Source organism: Diceros bicornis, chromosome 14 (genome assembly GCF_020826845.1).
Source record: "Diceros bicornis minor isolate mBicDic1 chromosome 14, mDicBic1.mat.cur, whole genome shotgun sequence".
In the NCBI taxonomy this organism is placed as follows: Eukaryota; Metazoa; Chordata; class Mammalia; order Perissodactyla; family Rhinocerotidae; genus Diceros; species Diceros bicornis.
This window is the reverse complement of record NC_080753.1, coordinates 42,213,804-42,233,633: the sequence shown is the minus strand read 5'-3', so window position 1 is coordinate 42,233,633 and position 19,830 is coordinate 42,213,804. Positions and strand designations below refer to the sequence as shown.

The 19,830-nt window shown below is 43.8% G+C and overlaps 3 protein-coding genes across 13 annotated transcripts; 2 read left to right on the top strand and 1 right to left on the bottom strand.

Moving 5' to 3' along the window:
• Positions 1 to 475: 475 nt before the first annotated feature.
• HFE (homeostatic iron regulator) lies at positions 476 to 9,474 on the top strand. Of its 11 annotated transcripts, XM_058555076.1 has the most exons (7): positions 657 to 734; positions 1,136 to 1,345; positions 3,833 to 4,096; positions 4,276 to 4,575; positions 5,315 to 5,695; positions 5,827 to 5,940; positions 6,581 to 6,931. In XM_058555076.1, the coding sequence occupies exons 3-7, from the start codon at positions 3,859 to 3,861 to the stop codon at positions 6,739 to 6,741; spliced, it is 1,194 nt and encodes a 397-aa protein (XP_058411059.1). In that variant the 5' UTR covers positions 657 to 734; positions 1,136 to 1,345; positions 3,833 to 3,858; the 3' UTR covers positions 6,742 to 6,931. The 11 variants fall into 11 exon arrangements, with proteins under 11 accessions (XP_058411065.1, XP_058411056.1, XP_058411063.1 ...); XM_058555082.1 differs by lacking the exon at positions 1,136 to 1,345 and having other exon boundaries at positions 476 to 734; positions 5,315 to 5,652; positions 6,581 to 6,608; XM_058555073.1 differs by lacking the exon at positions 1,136 to 1,345 and having other exon boundaries at positions 477 to 734.
• A 5,675-nt stretch (positions 9,475 to 15,149) lies between these two features.
• LOC131414069 (histone H4) lies at positions 15,150 to 15,582 on the top strand. Its single transcript, XM_058555114.1, has one exon. The coding sequence runs from the start codon at positions 15,165 to 15,167 to the stop codon at positions 15,474 to 15,476; it is 312 nt and encodes a 103-aa protein (XP_058411097.1). The 5' UTR covers positions 15,150 to 15,164; the 3' UTR covers positions 15,477 to 15,582.
• Positions 15,583 to 18,362: 2,780 nt separating this feature from the next.
• On the bottom strand, positions 18,363 to 18,995 carry H1-6 (H1.6 linker histone, cluster member). Its single transcript, XM_058553910.1, has one exon. The coding sequence runs from the start codon at positions 18,993 to 18,995 to the stop codon at positions 18,363 to 18,365; it is 633 nt and encodes a 210-aa protein (XP_058409893.1).
• Between the last annotated feature and the right edge of the window lie 835 nt (positions 18,996 to 19,830).

The following is a 19,830-nucleotide window of genomic DNA, read 5'->3' as shown; positions in this document are numbered from 1 at the left end:
GGGCTTTTAAAATCCCAGTGCCCAATTGGCACCCTACACTAATTAAATCAGTGTCCGAGAGCAAGAGCAGGGCATCCGCAGGTTTAATGGTGCTCCATTATTATTGATTCTAATGGGCTGTAAAGTTCGTGAAATTTAATTCAATTATGTACATTGTGAAAGATATTTCAGTAGGATCTAATTTGTTAATTTTATGATTTAACTAATTGTAATCAAAGACAGATGAAATTTATACGCAAAAATCATATTTCTAAATCGAGTAACAAGACTGGCGGGTTGAACTTAAAAGTTTTGAAAATGTATTATTGAAGTTTTAAATTATTCAATATTTAAATATTGACTATTTAGATCAGAAAATCGTTAAATATACTTTCCCCAATCAGCAACATCCTCTATGGATTTAAAAATTTGAGGGACAGCTGGGCCACTGAGTGTTTCACAAGCAGGTACTCTGGGCAGCAGGAGAAAGAGTCCAAGTTCAGGAGACCCATTTCTTTTCACCAGTGGCCCGGAAAAGGATCCCACTGGCCAGGAAGTTTTTTCTGAGATTTCCCCGAGCCTCGGCAATGGCTGCAGAGTGACTTCTTGGGTCACTCCTATTTCCCCGCCCCACCGAAGCAGCTGACGCGGGCCAGCACCCGCGGTCCGAGCCGGGGAAATGGGCCCGCGAGCCCGACCCGCGCTCTTCTTCCTGATCCTCCTGCGGACCGTGGCCGCGCAGGGGCGACCACCGCGTGAGTCTGGGGGCTGCGGGCAAGACAGGGGCGCGGCGGGGCAGGGAAAATCGAAACCAGCTTTTCCTAGCGCTTGGGAGTTTGCTAAGTTCGCAGGAACTTCTCAGCCCCGTGCGCAGTCCCCTCCCCCAACTTTCCCGGGGGTGTCTCCGGGCACTGGGATGCACATGCGGTTATGGGGCCTCTCGCCGCAGGACCCTGTTCCCTCCCGCCCCCCTGTCCCTGCTCATCAGAGGAGCACTCGGAACCACCTACTTCCTCTCCCCCGATCGTGACTCTTTTAAATATAAATCTTCGTGTCTCACTGAGGCCGAGCTAGGCTTGGGGACCTTGGACTCAGATCTTGGTTTTCTTGTTTCTACTGTGATTTTCTGGTTTTATCCCTGGTCATCCCCAAACAGGAAGTTCTTCTCACCAAAGGCGACCTTGGCCGGAGCGTCCCCTCGGTGTGTCCACCCCAGGGCGCCGCGAAGGGCTGGGAGGCATTTGGCTGAGTGAACCCGCGGCCGGGTCCCAGCGGGGCTTCCACTCCAGAACTGCTCGTGCTGGGGATTCGGGGGTGTAGGAGTGGGGTTGGGGACCCGAATTCTACCCTAGCCCCACCTCTTTTGGTGAGACCTGGAGTGGAGGCCCCTGGGGGTGGGAGGGTCCTGAGAGATATCTGCCCTGGGCCTCACGGACTCTCGGCGATTGTTCTTTTGCCTGGAAAAGTAACATTATCTGTTATTTTTGAACTTTTGAACTGACCGTAACAGCTCTCGTTTTCGCCGGGGATTGTTGATTTGCAGTGTTAATAGTACTGTGTAATTAACAGGGCTTTACTAAAGGATGCCAAAGTGGTGATAACTAACATTTAAGTAATGACCTCAGTTTTAAATCATTTTCAGGTCTGTGATCTTATTTGACTCTGCTGTGCATTTGAGAGATAGGCGCTATTAATATGTAGATTTTACTAGTGGTTAACTGGCGCTCAGGTTAAAGAACTCCCCAGGTTACAAAGAATTTAGGCAATCCGGTTTTCTGATGTTAAATGAAGTACTACCACTGCCTCTAATCTTAACTGAGTTTGCCCTCGATGTTGTCTGGCTCAGCGCTTTGTAGTGATCACATAGCCTCAGGACAACACTTTGAGGGTAGCTAGCATGTGTATCCACATTTTATAGATGACAAGAATAAGGCATGACTTGCTCACTGGTAACTTTATTTGGTGTTACTCTGTGCTTGTGAGGCAAACCCCATGTCTCCACTTCGTAGCTGCGATTCTCCAACATCACAATGCATCAGAGGTTGAATCATAACATTTGATGTTGAACAGAAAGATTCATTGTTCACAAGTGTACCAACGGTGCCAACCGTGCGTCACATTGTTCTAGACCCAGGGGAGGTAGTAGGGAGCCAAGTCCCTGCTCTCTATTTTGCATTCAAGTGAAGGGGTGACAATAAACAAACGAACAAAAGGTTGTAGAACATCACTACAACGGGTGCTGTGAAGACACGAGAAGCAGGGAGCCAGGGCAGGCCCTTTCTCAGGCTGGTGGTCGAGCAGTGACCTGAAGGAAACAAGAGTGATGCTAATTGGGAGCAGCACTCCCTGGCAAACTGGGTGTGCCTGGCAAGTTGGGTTGAAGCAGGGTTTGCAACCTCACCACTACTGATTTTTTTGTTGTTGTGGGGACTGTCATATGCACTGCAGGATGTTTAGCAGCATCTTTGTCCTTTACTCTCTGGATGCTAGTAACACTCCCCCAGTATGACAACCAAAAATGTCTCCAGATATTGCCAGATGTCCTCTGAGAGACGAAATTTCCCAGTTAAGAACCACTGGGTTGAAGGAAGAGCTAGGATGCCGTGTAGCACGAGTGCAGGGACGAGGGGTCAAGAATTGGTGGTGGGCTCAGTAAAGGAGCCAGAGGCAAGGTCTCCTAGGGCCTCAAAGGCTGAGATGTGAATTCCAGGCAAGAGATATGATCTGTCATAGCTTTAAAGGTTGCTCTGGCTGCTCTGTGGAATCAGAATGAAGGGAGCAACAATTAAAGCAGGGAGAGCAACCAGGAAGCTGTTGCACTAATCCAGGCAAGAGATGATGCATTGGGCCTGGTTGGAGCAGAGGTGGTGGTGAGAAACCGTTGTATTTTGGATAGATTTGGAAGGAAGTGGCTGAAGGATCTACGTATTGTGTGAGAGAAAGAGAAGAGTCAAAGGTGACTCTATTACTTAACTATTTTATTTTATTGGCCTGAGCAACAGGGGGATAGGTGATGCCATTTGTGAGATGGTGAAGGCAAAAGAAAGAGCATTTGGGGGAAGTCAAGAACCTAGTCTGGCCTTGTTGAGTTTGAGATTCCAATCAGTCATACAACTGGTGGTGTCATGTAGGCAGTTGGGTGTAACAGGCTAGAGTTCAGGGCCAGAGATAAAAACCTAGGAGTTGTTGTCATTTATTCATCCAGCAAGTATGCATTAGGCACCTACTGTGCCAGGCCCTGTTCTAGGCACTGGGGATACATCACTGAACTCCCTCATTCTATAATTGAGGGAAGGTGTAGGGAAACTCTCATTTCCCTAGAGGTCTTGTCATTTTTGGCTTATTTGAGCGTCTTCTGTATTTGCTTTGAAACTGGTTTGATGCTGAAGAGCTGCCATTTATCAGCAGATTTTTTTCTATTTATCAGCAGATCTTTCAGCATTTAACAGCAAGCATTTACACAGGAAAGGGTTTACAGATGGAAGTAGTGAAAAAACCCTACAGCAAATTCCTCTGGACTTGGATCGAATTAGCACTTTGCACAAACTCCTGAGCGCAATGGCCGTAGCTAGAAACACCTTGGGATTTTCTAGAGTCTATTGGCTCCAGGCGAGACTGCCCTAATCGTGAGGCTGGAGACAGTGAGGGGGTGGCAGCCACACATGGTAGAGGGAGGGGCACAAGGAGAGAGCAGACAGGAGGCTCATAGGGAAGGAAGGCAGGCACTGCATCCCATCTTCATGGGGTGGGCCCAGACACAGCTGGTAGTCTCAGTTGATTCAGAAGGTGTGTGGAGCCTCTGCCTCCCAATCCCCGTGCGGCCCACGGAGAAGGCCTGTTGCCCTCTCCCCAGGGTCACACTCTCTGCGCTACCTCTTCATGGGTGCCTCAGAGCGGGACCACGGCCTGCCCCTGTTTGAAGCCTTGGGCTATGTGGATGACGAGCTTTTCGTGGCCTACAATCACGAGAGTCGCCGTGCAGAGTCCCGTGCCCAGTGGGTCTTGGGTGAGGCCCACAGCCAGCTGTGGCTGCAACTGACTCAGAGCCTGAAAGGGTGGGATCACATGTTCATCGTCGACTTCTGGACCATCATGGACAACCACAACCACAGCAAGGGTACGTGGCGAGGGTGCCTCCCTTTCCTGGGTTGGGTGGAGTGTTTCCCTACCTCAAGGATGCATCTTGAGGGAGAGAGCTGAGAGTTTGAGGTCCTGGGGGTCAGAGAGGAGGGAAGGAGTCTGAGGTCATTCGGTCCCTGGGATGGTGGAGACAGGGACATACTCCTTTGGTTTCAGTAATGAAGCTGGGGATGTTGCCAGAGTCCCACACCCTGCAGGTGATCCTGGGCTGTGAGGTGCAAGAGGACAACAGTACCAGGGGTTTCTGGAAGTACGGGTACGATGGGCAGGACCATCTTGAATTCTGCCCTGAGACACTGGATTGGAGAGCAGCAGAGTCCAGGGCCCTGACCACCAAGCTGGAGTGGGAAGTGAACAAGATTCGGGCCAAGCAGAACAGAGCCTATCTCGAGAGGGACTGCCCTGAGCAGCTTCAGTGGTTGCTGGAGCTGGGGAGAGGGGTTCTGGACCAGCAAGGTATGGTGGGAGCACCCTTCTGCCCCCACACTCTATGATGGAGTGGTGGGTAATGGGGGGTACGGGATTCTGGCTGGAATTTCAGAGGTGGCCACCAAAGTTGTGTGACTCTCTGGGAAGGAACTGAGGTCTGAGGTTTCCACCCTGGGGGCTCCAGCTTTGAGGTCTCCACCTTGTCATTGAGATGTATGACACAGCCATGAGTCATGGTTTTAATTTTTTTTCCCCACACATATGGCCAAAGAAGAAGTGTCTGTGATCTTCTCTTGGTTTAACCAAGAACTCTGTGTCTACTTATACATTTCAGAAATTCAGAGGTGTCAATTCTCACATGAATACCAAGGCAAGAAATTACCAAGTAAGGCAAGAAAGTACCAAGTAAGGCAAGATCAGAGTAGCAGAATCCTTTGGAGATTAAAGGTTACTTTCAAAGAACACAGCAATAGTCACTGAAGCCTGGCTATCTTACAAGAATAATTATTGGGTTGAACCGGGTAAAATTGCTGATAGTACATATTCAGTGATTTTTGATCCACATAAAGGGCAATTTCATCTGATTGAATATAACATGTTAACAAAAACAGAAGATGTGGGCAACAGGTATGCATATTTACTTATGAGACAGGAGAAAAGGCTGATGAGACTGACTAGTCTTCATGTGATGTCACATTAGAACATCTTGGAACTTGTTTTAGGACACAAAATGGTGTCTCTCTGGCAGCTTGCTTTGTCTGAACAGGGTATCATCTTCCTCCAACCCATAGAGGAAGGGAAGTGAAAGTTCTGGTCTTCCTGGCAAGGGTAGAAAGATCCTCTTTCCAGATCCTTCCTCCTTCCTGTCCAGTGCCTCCTTTGGTGAAGGTGACTCATCATGTGGCCTCTGCAGTGACCACTCTACGGTGTCAGGCTCTGAACTTCTACCCCCAGAACATCACCATGAGGTGGTTGAAGGACAGGAAGCCAGTGGATGTCAAGGACGCCGAGTCTAAGGATGTGCTGCCCAGCGGGGACGGGACCTACCAGAGCTGGGAGGCTTTGGCCGTGCCCCCTGGGGAAGAGCAGAGATATACCTGCCAGGTGGAGCACCCAGGCCTGGATCAGCCCCTCACTGCCACCTGGGGTATGGATGAGAGCCAGGGGCTGAGAAACTCTGTTGTGGGTGGAACAAGAGTGGTCAGCATGGCAGTGAGGGGAGGGTCTGCTCTGGGCTCTGGTGGCGGTCATGGGCCTTAACTTGCTTTTGTTTTTTAGAGCCCTCACTTTCTAACACCCTCGTCACTGGAGTCATCAGTGGGATTGCTGTTTGTGTCATCATCTTCTTCATTGGAATTTTGTTCAGAATCTTAAGGAAAAGACAAGCTTCAAGTGAGTAGGAAGAAGGAGGAAGTCTCTTAGTTCCTTTGCCCCCAGGACACACTAATTCTTCTGTAGCAAGTGGGGCAGAGGGAGGGCAGAGGAGATTTGGCATCCATGAGAAGTCTTCTCTTCTCTCTTTTTCTTTGGGAGCACTGGCACCTCCCTGGGAGCAAGAATTAATGGTTTTCCTCAGAATGAAAGCTTCTAATTCAACAAACATCTTTTGAGCACTTATTTGTAAAGCAACTTTTATTTTGTAAGGTGCTATTTAAGGTAGTGTAGGGGCTTTGAGGTTGAATTAGTCACCTGTTGCCATTCTCAGAACCCAAATCTAGTAGGGAATGAAACACATAACACAAGTAAATGCAGTTAAAAAAGACCCCCTAAGGTCCTAAGCAGATATGAAGCAAATGCTTTGAAGTGTCAAAGGAAGGAATGACCACATTCAGCTGGGGATCAACAAAGGCTTCTGGATCTTGAAGAAGTAGGATTTCTTTAGGTGGGGTTGATGAGGGGAGGTCTACGCAGATGGAGCAACCATGCAAGTGGGAGAGGGTGAGGCATACTAGGAGGTAAGAAATTGTTATTGTGCCTTGTCCTTGACTTTGCATACTTGTCAGTCACCAATTCTGCGTTTCTCCCCCCTGAGCATCTGTGGTGTGGGGAAAAGAGGGGCAGAGAGAAGCCAGCTCATGCAGAGCCCTGGAGGCTTTTGGGATGTCTGATAGAGCATTGAAGAGTCAATGCAGGGATTTAAATACTCAAGGAGGGACACGATCTCTGCGGTATGGAGAAGTTGTTAGGAGGTAAGATGGGAGGCAAGGAGATCGGTTTGAAAGCTATCAAGCAATTCCACGTGAGACATAATGGTGCCTGAAATCTAGTAGCTCCTTGGGAAGGGAGTGATCAGGGTTGAGACGAGTAGATGAGGGAGGTGAGGGACAGGGAAGAGTCAAGACGATGCCTGGTCTGTGATGCCTCTTTCCTGGATCTCTCGTCTTTACAGGAGGAGCCATGGGGGACTACGTCTTAGCTGAATGTGAGTGACGCACAGCCTGCAGAGTCCTTGTGGGGAGGACACATAATTGGAGACTCAGAGAGGGTGCACTTGCGGCATTCTTTGTGTTTCAGGACAGAGTTGAACCTAACAAATGGGAACTGTCCCAGGAGGTCTCTGCTCTTAGCCTTCCCTGTTCACTCTCAAAAAGTTCCCTCCATTTAAGTTTTTGCCTTTCCTACGTTAAGTTATGCTAAGGACCCCCAGCTGTGACCTCTCCTCCAGAACTGGCTCTCATGGATCTCAAGCTGCATCTAGAGCCTGCTTTAATTTCCTGCATCATCTCAGACTCCATACACCGACATCATCTCATCTCCTATCTCTGGAATAGGGCTCCTTAAATTTGGGGACTTTTTTTACATCTGAGAAAAGCTATGAACCTTCTCCTTGGGACATACACTCTGATACCCCTACCAGAATTGTGCACACACATCCAGGCATTTCCTAGACTCACTCAAGTTTCCTTTTAATCCTCTCTCTCTCTATTATCCAATAACTCATCTGTCACCAAGCCCTGTGGTTTCTTCCATCAGAGGGTGATCTGGGCGTTGTATAGCTGTGAAGGCTGTGCACTACACAGCTAAGGATGCACCTTTCTCAGAAAAGGGATCATGGGTGTTTGTGTGTTTTATAATAGTTTTCCAGAAAGCGAGTGGGAATTGTCCTGAGGAGGGTGTCTTTTTCTAATTTGCACAAAGGTGTCACATAAGTTTCCTTAGATTAATGAGCCTGCATTTACAATGTCTCTCTGGTATGCCAGACTGGAATTAGCACAGTAATTTTCTACTTGGTCTCTGCTGACCCTTTCTCCTTGTTCTGATAATGAAAACGATAATATGGATGATGATCATAATAATAAGGTAGCCGACACTTATTTAAAAAAAGCACTTACTTGGTGCCAGATTTAGTTCTAAGCACCTAATTCTCACAATACTTCTTTGATGTAAGTACAGATCTTGCTTGACTTATGATGGGTTTACAACCCAATAAACCCATCATTAAGTTGAAAATATCCTAAGTCAAAAATGCATTTAATACACCTAACCTCCTCAACATTGTAGCTTAGCCTAGCTTACCTTAAACATGCTCACAATACTTACATTAGTTTATAGTTGGGCATAACTATCTAACACGAAGGCTATTCTATAATAAAGTGTTGAATAGCTCATGTAATGTATTGAATACTGTACTGAAAGCGAAAAACAGAATGGGTGCAGAATGGTTGTAAGTGTATGGGTTGTTCACCCTCGTGATCGCGGGGCTGACTGGGAGCTGCGGCTCACAGCATCGGGAGAGAGGATCGTACCACACATCGCTAGCCTGGGAAAGGATGAAGTACGGTTTCTACAGAATGCATATTGCTTTTGCACCATCGTAAAATCAAAAAATCATAATTTGAACCATCACAAGTCAGTGACCTTCTGTACTATTATCCTCGTTTTTGTTTTTTAGATGAAGAAAGTGAAGTATAGACTATCTCTCAGCTTGCCAGGGATAGAGACAGGTTTCAAACTTAGTCAGTGTGACTCTTTGATCCGTGTCACACACCACCGCATTCAGAGGGTTTAGATGCGTGGAGTAAACGGAGAAGGAAGGAGATGGCTATGGAGAAGTCTCTTCTTTTGTCTTTATTCTCAGTGAGTTTGACCCAAATGAAGGGAAAACAGCAGAAAACAATCTCAGCCATGTTTCCATTCAAAGTTCCTGTGGGAAGAACCTCAGAATGTGCCTCCCTTACTCCTCTGTTGCCACCACCAGCCTGCTCTCTCTGGCATCTCTCTTAGGCCTCAGGCCAGGACTGTGATTGGTGGTGTCAGTTAGTGGCTGTGTTGGACCTCACAGCGTCCTCCCTCCACCAGTGCCTCTGCAGTCAGAACCCTGGTGGCATTTGCCTCGATGAATTGGAGCAAGCTTTCTCATATTAAAGATGGAAAAACGGAAGCCACCAAGTGGCCTGGAGGGTACCCCAGGCATGTTCCTGGGTTCCCTGGTAGTCTGGCTTTCATCCCCAGCTGTGCAAATTTAAAAAAATTAATCTAACTAGGTCATTCAGGAATTAGTGGATTTGGGGAAAGTAATTCATCTGATCACATTCAAAAGAATACTAATCTACATACCCAGATGGCACGTGTTGACTTTATGCTGCTCCATACATCTGGCTGCGTAACTGGTACAAGACATTGTGTTTTGGAGGGCAGATGCCTCAAGAGACCAAATACAATTCGAAAGTTTGTTTGGTACATCTTGAATTTGGGCAAAGAGATCAACTATTTTTTTAAACTTTTCTTTTTTTCTGGTTACAAAAGTTAAGTGGATAAAAATACATGTAATTTGTGCTTACTGTAGAAAAGTTGAAAATGAATTCAATTGAAATTTATTCCATTAACCAGTGATAAACTCTATTAACAATTTGTGTGTTTCCTCTCAGTATTATTTCTATATTAAAATATAGAAAATTAACAAATACATATATTTTAATAAATGCACGATTAGTTGTGTTGTGTACTGCATGATTTTTCTGATACATTTGTCCATCTCATGTCCATACTTAATCGACTTAATCATTATGTCATTTTGCGTCTAATTTTTTCGTTTTGTTTTATGGAATATTTTCATTAAACTATGATAGCTGAATTAATTGTTTTTCTTCACTCTAGGGACATTATCATCTAAGTTGTAACACATTGATCATTTTACCTCCAAACCATGCTAGAAGCACACTGATAAATTCTTTCTCTTTAAATATCATCCTATATTCAGAGCAGATCTGCCAAAAAGCTTCCCTTGTTCTTCTACCTCCGTAAGGATATGTTACAGTTAATTAGGCAATGGTTTGTTTTATATTGGTTTTTTTCACACAGGCTGAGATTTCTAGAAACACCCTACCTAGTCTTCACAGTTACACGTTTACTAATCATCAGCAACTGTGGCCTGTTAATTTGTTTTTTATAAGCGAAGTTATAAATTTCCATTTTCTTTCAGTGTTTCTTAGTTTCATTTTTCTGGCCTTGTTCATCAGTTCTTAAGATCAACTACATTTGAAAAATCAGAGACCTACATTTTAAATTCTGTATCTTAACTTCACCTCTGGCCAAACCACCTGCCAAGCGTAGTAATTAAGAGAAGAGAGACATCTGGTGGCCGTAGTCAAAAGTGTCACAGTGGTCATGTGACTAGAGAGAGAGCTGGGGCTGAGGGTTTTCATGAGGGGAAAGGGATAGACAAGGAGTGGGTCACTGGAGACCACCTGTGGAGAAAAGCCCCTGAAAATTTGAGGAAGCAAAGAACAAACTATTCATCAGCTGTCTGAATCGCAAAATCACAGGGCTGATTGAGCGACCTGAACTGGGAACAGAACAGAAGGAAAACAAGTGAACCTGGTCATCTCTGAGGCAATGTGCAGCAACGGTTAAGGCCTGCTGGGAAGTACAGACAAAAATTCTTATGTTATATTATAATAATATAGTCTTACAATGCTGTGTGTACTTGATGCATTGTTCATGTACACACACACAAACATTTAAAAACAAAACACCTTCTCCAAAATGCTGGAAGTTTCTTATAAACTACTATTTTTTTCTAACCACATTCTAATTTAATAATGACTAGAATTCAGAAATGCGTGACTTTAAACATTAAAGATTTTCGCATGTGTGGACAGGTATTTGTAATTTTGATTTTTTTCTGCAGACCTTGGGTCGTCATTTTTTGTTCTCCCTTTTTGAATCAGTGATTAACATGTAGAATATTAATACAATCTTAAATTCTTTTGTGTGACAATTTTATTAGAAAGCCCGGGTTGCCTTGACATCCTGTATGCATTTATTACTCGGCATGGCATGCATTCTGGTATCTCACATATTCTGTTTCTCAATAATTCTTTAAAGTGTTTTTGTGAGAGATATGTGTGTGAGAGATATATATGTTGGTTTTAAGCAGGTGCTTCTATATCTTTTATTTGTTGGCTGGATGAATTTGCATTTTCAGTAGGTCTTTCATGGCATGAATATTTTCTAAAAACTATTTTTTTTCAGCTAATAATTATTAAATACTTACTAGATGCCAGGCGCTGTTCTAAATATTAATTTAATTCCTCTGAAGAATCCTGTGAGGTGGGAACTATTGTTATTCTGTTACCCTTCTTTTGCCGTATGGAAACCAAGACACAGAGAGGTTAGTTAACTTGGTGAAGTTTACACAGCTAGAAAATGATCGTGCTCGATTTTTATTCCAGCTAGTCTGGCTCAGAGTCAAGCTCAAAACCAGTACACAATACCTATCTCTGAGTCAAGAAAACACGTGGTGTGGCATTGTTACCATCTTTTTAGGATACTCCTTTAAGTATCCATTCTGCTGCCTACAGGCAGCTCCTCTGATGTTTCCTACAGTGAGGAGAGAACCTGTTCTAACATTTCAGAATTTGCCATATCCCCATAATTTTTTCATAAATATTTTGAAACATTTTCTTTCGGTGTATTTTTTAATTTAAGGATTTTTTTTTCCTGTTTATACACAAATTTCTAACTATCGAATTCATGTTTCTATTTATTCTCTTTATTATTCAGGGAGAAATTTTGAGATGGGTAGCTTTGAAGTAGCTGTGAACCATTTTATTCACCAGATTTGGGCAGAAACTATTCTTATTATTTTTTTAAAAATCAAATTTTGGCTTTTTATCCAAAGATTCTAAAAGAGAATTTTGGGGCCTTCAGTGCATTCTTTGGGGGTTAAGTACTGATATTTGTATAAACTCCTGTGTAAGTCTTGCCAGTGAACCTAATTTTATGAGTTGGTTAAATATCCTGGATTTTATCCCTTAAACAGAGTTACCACAATGGCATTTTCATAAAACAGTCAATGACCAAGTTCAGTACTGCCAAAAGAGCTTGCTTATGTGTTCGAGAGAGCATCTGTTTAAAATATGGATGTAACAGTTAAAATGATTTTCCTTTGTGTACGTTTGGGTTCATAGTTTCACCATCAAAACAAACGAAAAATACTTTCATTGTGTTTTGTGTATGTAATTGAGAAAGTATTCAAGGGAATTTTGAAAAATCACTTAATTGCAAAAATGTTTATAAACATTTTGAAACAAACAAATGTATGAGAAAGGATAATGTTAGAAATTCCCTGTCCAGTTGACTTTTTCTTTAGTAGGTCACATGTATTAAGGATGTTTATGGGAGAGAGCCCATATAACGACAGCAGGCCTAGAAAGTGCAAAGGACAAAAACTTTTAGTAAAAGAGTTTGGACTGAAGAGAAAAAGCAGGAATGTTTTCCTAGAAGAGTAAGGAGAGGAAGTAAGGAAAATAGGAAGAGACTTAATTTATGTTATGGAACCAGAGACATGACCATGGGAATGACAGTTTGATTAAGGGGAAGTGAATAAGAAAATGGATACTCATACCAGGGTAAAGGTTAGGTGGATGAAAAAGAGCAATAGATTGAAGTCTTAGATGGGAGTGAGATAAATCAGCCAGTGGCTAGAGGAGCTGTGTGTCCTAGACCAGGAGTGATGTCCCCAAATGCCTGCAGGTACCTCCTGTAATGCTATAAAGCCTGGCTGACTAAGTTGGGTAAGACTGAACTTATGCATTTCCTCAACTGTAATATAGCTCAAAAGCATTCATACCCTGGGATTTCTTTTCACTAAGTATAATTCTACACTTAAAAGCGATGATATATGCTGGCAGTTCTCCACCCTAGTCAAGTATTGGAATTGTTTGTTGAATGTATATACAAATCAGCCAGTGGCTAGAGGAGCTGTCTATAAGTGACAGTTATATGTCATATATGTCTATATATGACTGCTCCTCTATATATGAATGGTATATTCTGATACTTTGATAGGGTTAGTCTGTGGAGGTGGTTCTGGGCATTTCATGTTTTTATAAGACCTCTGCTTCATACCATACTTTTATTTGTTCCAATGTTTCCTGTGACCTATTAGCCATGACTTATTTGCAGGGATTTTATCTGATGGGCCTAGCTCACATGTTGAATGAATGGGGTTCTGTGAAGCCAGGTTCACTCTGAGGGTGAAAGAAAGGTGAAAAGGAAGAATATGAAGCCATGCAGGTTCCAGAGTGAGCCACCCCTCCCTCAAGCCACACGACCAAGTACTACAGATGGAGGGATCCATTTTTCATATATATCTATACGTGTATACCTTTTTAATATTTCTGTTCTGACATTGATGATTTTTTTTTTTTTGTGAGGAAGATCAGCCCTGAGCTAACACCCAATGCCAGTCTTCCTTTCTTTTTTTTTTTTTTCTTTTTACTGAGGAAGATTAGCCCTGGGCTAACATCCGTGCCCATCTTCCTCTACTTTATATGGGACGCTGCCACAGCATGGCTTGACAAGCGGTGCATCGGTGCGCGGCAAGGATCCGAACCTGCGGACCCTGGGCCGCCGAAGTGAAGCACACATGCTTAACCGCTTGCACCATCGGCTGGCCCCGAACATTGATGATTTTTGACTTGATGTCATTGAAAAAAATTTAGAAAAGGGAAAATGAGGAGGAAGGAATAGAAAAAAGGAATAAATTAGATGTCATAATAAAAGTGAGGTTTTGTTAATGATATAGTAGGCAAAATAAAGTTGGGGAACACTCATCTAGACCTCTAGTGTAAATGAAGATGTGCTGGGATGTGTATCAAGGGTGGCTCACACTATGTGTTTTTGCATGAAATTAATATATTGTATACATTCTAATTTTATTTATTTTCATTAATTAAAAATCATGTTGAGATTTCAGCTTTACCTATGACCTCAGACCTTTCTGTTTTCCTCTGCACTGCTTGACATTTCTTCCTAGCTAACTCTCCTCTTATAAGAAGTATATTTGTGGAGGGGAGTGGATCGTGAAAGTCAGCAACCTAAAAACTCTCATTTGGGGGCAGAAGAATATAACCACTTAATTACTTCAGAAGTATTACAAACCATATGCCATTCAGAACTTTGCTGTTCTCTTCTGGTCTGGGTCTTTTCTCTCCCTCCCCGGGTCTCCTCTCTCTTTTGACTTGAGTAAGTCTGAAGTTATACTATGTGGTCCCTCTCAGGCCATAGTTTCATTCTAAGGATCCACAATAGGCATTTATTTATTAACCAGGATGGGGAACGGTGTGTCTTTTTTTTTTCCTTTTAATTAGAGTGACTCTGTAGAAATTTTCAAAAGCTGCAGCAGGCATCTAAGGAGAAATTTTTGGTTTCAAACCACATTTAGATCCAATTCTTTTTTTTTTTTCATGGGATTAGCCTTGTTTAAAACACCAATAATCTCATCAAAGGCCTCTCATGGGCCGGCCCTATAGACTTTGTAATGACCTTAATCAAGTATTACCCCTGCCCTGCAAATAATCCCCAAGTCTACAAAACGTATGTTCCTGTCTCTACAACTGGAGAAGGTTGAAAAGGGATTAATGAAGGAGAGAAGGGGAGCTTGCTAGGGATTGCAGGCAGATCAGACAGGCGCAGCAGGCCAGGAAGAGGGTCCAGAGGCAAGTGATTACGACTCTCTCAGACTTTTGCAGAAAAAGGAGTCACCCAATAAATGTCTGGATGGAGATAGAGAAGAAAAGGAAGAAGTTTTAATTTGCAATTGTTTATGTACCTTTTTGTCTTTCCAAACACAGGACTTTTATGGCCAGGGCTTCTTCATGGCCAGGCTTATATTTTGTCCAGTACAGAGAAGGCCGTCAAAATGTGTACCATTAGATAGGCACATTGAAAGAACTGAGAGGGAAAGTCCCTTGACCTATAAATCCACCCGTCTTTACATATTATTTCTACATTCCCCAAGGAACCATTATCTAATTGATTAGTTGCTAAGTGCAAATAAAAAGAAACGTGGAGTGGAGCTCTTTACTCAGCGTCTTTGGGCTGCTAAGAATACACTCAACTTACAAATGCGCGTGCAAAAAATAATGGATGACAAAAGACTAAAGCTTCTCAGCGGAATGAAATCTGTACCTCCCCTTCCAGCCAGTCCAAATAGCGAGGTTTCATTGGCCAATCAAAACACTGAAATGTTAATAACTATTCACCTAGCTCCACCTCTTTGCTGACCTAATTTGGAAAAACTCCACCAGAGCATGTTGTTTTCAATCAGGTCCGCAAATGTGCTATTTAAAGATCTGCGTCAACTCTGAGAAGTCATTGCGATAACAACCATGTCTGGCCGTGGTAAGGGCGGGAAGGGCTTAGGAAAAGGAGGCGCTAAGCGCCACCGAAAGGTGTTGCGTGACAACATCCAGGGAATCACCAAGCCTGCTATCCGGCGTCTGGCTCGCCGCGGGGGTGTCAAGCGTATCTCGGGTCTCATCTATGAGGAGACTCGTGGGGTGCTGAAGGTGTTTCTGGAGAATGTGATCCGGGACGCTGTCACTTACACCGAGCACGCAAAGCGCAAGACGGTCACTGCCATGGACGTGGTCTACGCGCTCAAGCGCCAGGGCCGCACCCTCTACGGCTTCGGCGGTTGAGAACAGAGGATGTGCCGTAACTGCAGGACTGAAAACCAAAAGGCTCTTTTCAGGGCCGCCCACGAAGTCACCCAAAGAGCTGTTGAGCGGAAATGTTAAAGTTTAGTAGGTAAAATCGAAAGGCGGCATGTATGAGATCGCTAGTGCATTATTATTTCGTAATGCGGTTAAATAACCAGTGGGCGTTTTGCTAACGTGTTCAACTTTTAAAAAGTGCAGGGTGCAAGTATCTAGAGAGTTGTTATAACTGAACACGACTAAACGCTGCCAACAAAACTGATTCCGTAAAAGAAATGCAAACGTTTTATGTATTTCAAAGCATTCCCAGAGAGATCCTTTGTACTTAGCCGGATGACTGGAGGCATCCATGGCGCAGGATCACACATAGCCAACTTACACAACAGGGCTATGTAAATGAAGGCTCTCTGGGGACAAGCTTTCATTGGACGATACTCGGTGTAGTGCGAAAAACCACTTAAATTGCGGCGGGCGGGTGGGATTCCAGAGCCATTTTCCTATTGGCCAAAACAATTGAGGGCTTTAATAGCCGTTCCTGGAACTGGAGAAAAAGCTTTGGTTGGTTAACTTTGTTTTTAACCTGATGTATGCCTGGCGCTACAAGGCGCCTTGAGCAAAGGCTGTGCATGTCGCCAAACCGGTTCTAGATGGAGTCCGAGTAGTGCTGGGAGACCGGCCAGCTGCTGGGCGGGATGAGGCCAGTCCTTCACTCTTTTCCTCTGTGATGACAGTCTGGCGTCAGTCTACTGCTCGGCACAGCAGTCAGACAAGGAGCTCACTGCCTTGTCGGGAAAGTGCAGCTCATTCCTGCAACAGGCCACCATATCCAAGCAAGGCATGGGCTGAGGCTGATTCCATAGAAATTGAAACCTTTATGTTGAGTGGTTTTCCATTATAGGACACAATTTAATTTTTTTTGAGGCCCAACTACTATACAAATGAGTTCAAAAAGGCTAGGTCCTAGTGAGTTATCTATTGAACTTGTATGTCAAAGAACACCACATACAGTTTATGTGTTGGGCTTTGTTCAAAGTTGCCCCAAATACCAGGGCCCAAAGTAAGATTAACAGTTATGAATTTAATATTTACAATTATCTTTAAATAAGAATGCTATGTCACAAAAGTGAAAACCGAAATAAACTGATTTTAAAACAAGAAAGATGCTTTAACTCAGACCCTGAGAGTTTCCTAACACACACAGTTTTTGTGATTTAGGAAAGTTCACTTCAGACCCTAACACCCCTGCAACCTCCAACATTTCCTCTATAAAGGTTTTAGGGTTAACGTTTTTCAGCCCGTGGAGTGCAATCTGCATAAGCCTATAAACTATGTTCATAAATAAAATATATAGAATTAGTTGTATTAAAATAATTACCACTCCAATTGTTTTGACAATATGTGCCTTTTTTTTTTAATTTTATTTATTTCCCCCAAAGCCCCAATAGATAGTTGTATGTCATAGCTGCACATCCTTCTAGTTGCTGTATGTGGGACGCAGCCTCAGCATGGCCAGAGAAGCGGTGCGTCGGTGCAGCCCCGGTGATCCGAACCCCGGGCCGCCCGCATCGGAGCGAGTGCACTTAACCGCTAAGCCGCAGGGCGGCCCTATATGTGCTTTTTAACACATCAAATAACATCTAGAACCTATAGTACTTCGTAAATAATAAGCGATATTTCACTATTCTTGCAAATGTAAACTGAAAATACTTGGTTTCTGTCTGTTGATCATACTGTGGGAGATCAAAATTGGCCACTCTGAAATGTCTCTTTACCTTGATTATTTTCTCTGACACACATCTGACCTCCCCCAGACTGCCTAAAGGAATTTAACTCTGGGTGTAGACAGACTGGCAGGGTCCTCACTAAGCCCATTCTTAAAGTTCTGTTTACCAAATATTTACATTTGTAAAGGTATCGCTCTGTGTAGTGGGAAGACTGGGGGGAGGGGGGATGGCTTTATCTGTGAAAACTCTTATTGGGTGGAAGACAAAGACTTAAATCTACTACTCTTGATCACTATAATTCCTGTTTCTCTGGCCACGTTCTCTATAGGTGGTCCTGCAAAGCATTGTCTGACAAACATTTACGTTTCCCTCTCCATGTAAATTATCTTCCCCTCTGAAATCCCAAAACACCACCCACCCCCAGCATCCTCCTCCGTCTTTAGCTGAAGATGGCATTTAAGACGAGAATCTGCTATTGTGTTGAGAAACTCAGTGTGTCTGGTTTCTCCCACGTATACATGTTATTAAATTTGGTTATCATTTTCTCCTGCTAATGTCTTAATTATTTGGCCAACCAGAAAAACCTTAAGAGAAAGGGTGACAGGGGATTCTCCCTCTTCCCTGACAATACAATCTAAGGAACCTTCAGTTGAAAAATATGACTCAAAAACTTCCCGCAAACACCTTTTTCACACCTTGATTTCTGTATATTGACTCCTAAAATCTGTGGACACCAAGTTAAGTCTTGGTTAGGACAGCACCCATATATGATGGTATAAACTAGCACATAGCACTTCCCAAGAAAAAAAAAATTTGGTCAGAGCTGATCTCCACTTTGCTCAACAAACCATAGTACTAGAAATGTATTTAAAAGTTTATACTGCAAAGCAACGTTGTTGTAAGTATAGTGCACATACTAGGTTTTTTGGATTTGGTATTACTTGGATATCCTTATCTGGGATCTTTCACCGCGTCTCTGTGATTACTTCACCTTACCAAAATTACTGGTTTATGAGCAGGCAATGACCTCGGCCTGGTCTTCTGGAAAACTTTTAGAACCTTCCAGTGCCACAGCATTTTAGGACTACTTAAGTGGCTCTTAAAAGAGCCTTTGGGTTCTCTGAAAACTAGCTTTCCATGAAGCTTACTTCTTAGACACCACGTTCCTACGGTTTGTTTTTCGCTGGGTCGATTTTGACCTCCTGCCCATCGCTGTTCCGCTTTTTGCAGGACTCTTGAATTGTTGCTTGCTCTGGGCTCCTTCAGACTTGCTGCTGCTCCTGGCAGGTTTCTGTACTGCTGCTGTCCCTGGTTTCCTGGCTCGCTTATCAGTCGTAGCCCTCTTTGAAGACTTGGAGTCCCTGGACAAAGCCACCTTCCTGGTCTTTGCAGAAGCGGTCTTCTTGACCCTGCCCTTAGCGGGCTCAGGAACAGGCTTTTTGCTGAGCTTAAAGGAGCCAGCGGCGCCAGTACCCCTAGTCTGTACCAGAGTGCCCTTACTCACTAAGCTCTTCAGACCTAACTTGATGCGACTATTGTTCTTTTCCACGTCGTAGCCAGCGGCCGCCAGCGCCTTCTTGAGCGCAGCCAATGACATACCCCCTCTCTCTTGAGACAGTAACAAAGCGTCAGTGATCAATTTTGACACAGACGGACCCCGAACCTTGCGGCTTGCAACAGTCAAGCCACTTTGCTTCTTTCCTCGTTTCTTAACTGACGATTTCTCCATAGAAGTCACAACAAGCTTCACTGAGGCTGCAGGCGCAGTCTCAGGCATACCCACATCGCACAACAAGAAATAACACGCAACGACCAGCGTGAAACGCCTGAAGCCTCGCAGGGCCTTATATAGGGCAGGGTGTGCTGTGATTGGTGCATCGCCCAGGCACCGCCCCCGCCCCTTGTGGGAGGAGCAATTGTGTTTGTTTTACCCCCAAAAGTTGAATCCCACAAAAATCCTCTGCGCAGAATCGCCCAGGTACCACTGCCGAGTGATCCACGGACACTCAAATTTCTCATGCCTTTTCGCCTTTTAATGAAAAATAACCCTGTATGCCAAGACTAATTGATAAAGCCCTCAATTTTCAGCAAAATTCAAGGAGAAGAACAAAATTTCCTCTTTTCCTTGTAAATTTAAAAGTAGTTTTTAGCAAGAGACCTAACTCATTTCTTCTGAGTGTTCTTCCAAATGGTTGGCTTCCAATCAATGGAGAAAATCAATTAGTCACGCCCTGATTTTTATTGAAAACTATCTATGTACATGAGGGAAGTAACACAGATCTCTTAAATGTCTCACTGCAGAGTTAGAAGATGCTTATAGAGTTGTCTAGAAACTGCCGAGTATGACCTTATTTGGGCATACGCAATCTAATAAATCATAATCTCTAAAGCATGTGGGTTGCTTGTGACTAAAACCACTCCTCAGATCCTGCAGCTTGATAGAAAACCCTCAAGGATGGAGTAAATAACATGGATCTTACACATGATATCTACTTGGCCAAAATCTGATCACCCTAGTGGCTGGTGTCCTCAATTGAGTTTTGCTTCTGGTTTCATTAATTCAACCCCCCCACTCCCCGCCACCACCCACTTCCAAACACACACACACAGAG

What these genes read in the sequence shown, in the direction of transcription:
- HFE (XM_058555073.1), top strand. Translation starts at nt 659, where the DNA reads ATGGGCCCGCGAGCCCGACCCGCGCTCTTCTTCCTGATCCTCCTGCGG. An exon ending in CGCGCAGGGGCGACCACCGC is followed by an intron (nt 735 to 3,832) that starts GTGAGTCTGGGG and finishes CCCTCTCCCCAG; the next exon opens with GGTCACACTCTCTGCGCTAC. An exon ending in AAGGAAAAGACAAGCTTCAA is followed by an intron (nt 5,941 to 6,580) that starts GTGAGTAGGAAG and finishes CTCCCCCCTGAG; the next exon opens with CATCTGTGGTGTGGGGAAAA.
- LOC131414069 (XM_058555114.1), top strand. Translation starts at nt 15,165, where the DNA reads ATGTCTGGCCGTGGTAAGGGCGGGAAGGGCTTAGGAAAAGGAGGCGCT.
- H1-6 (XM_058553910.1), bottom strand. Translation starts at nt 18,995, where the DNA reads ATGCCTGAGACTGCGCCTGCAGCCTCAGTGAAGCTTGTTGTGACTTCT.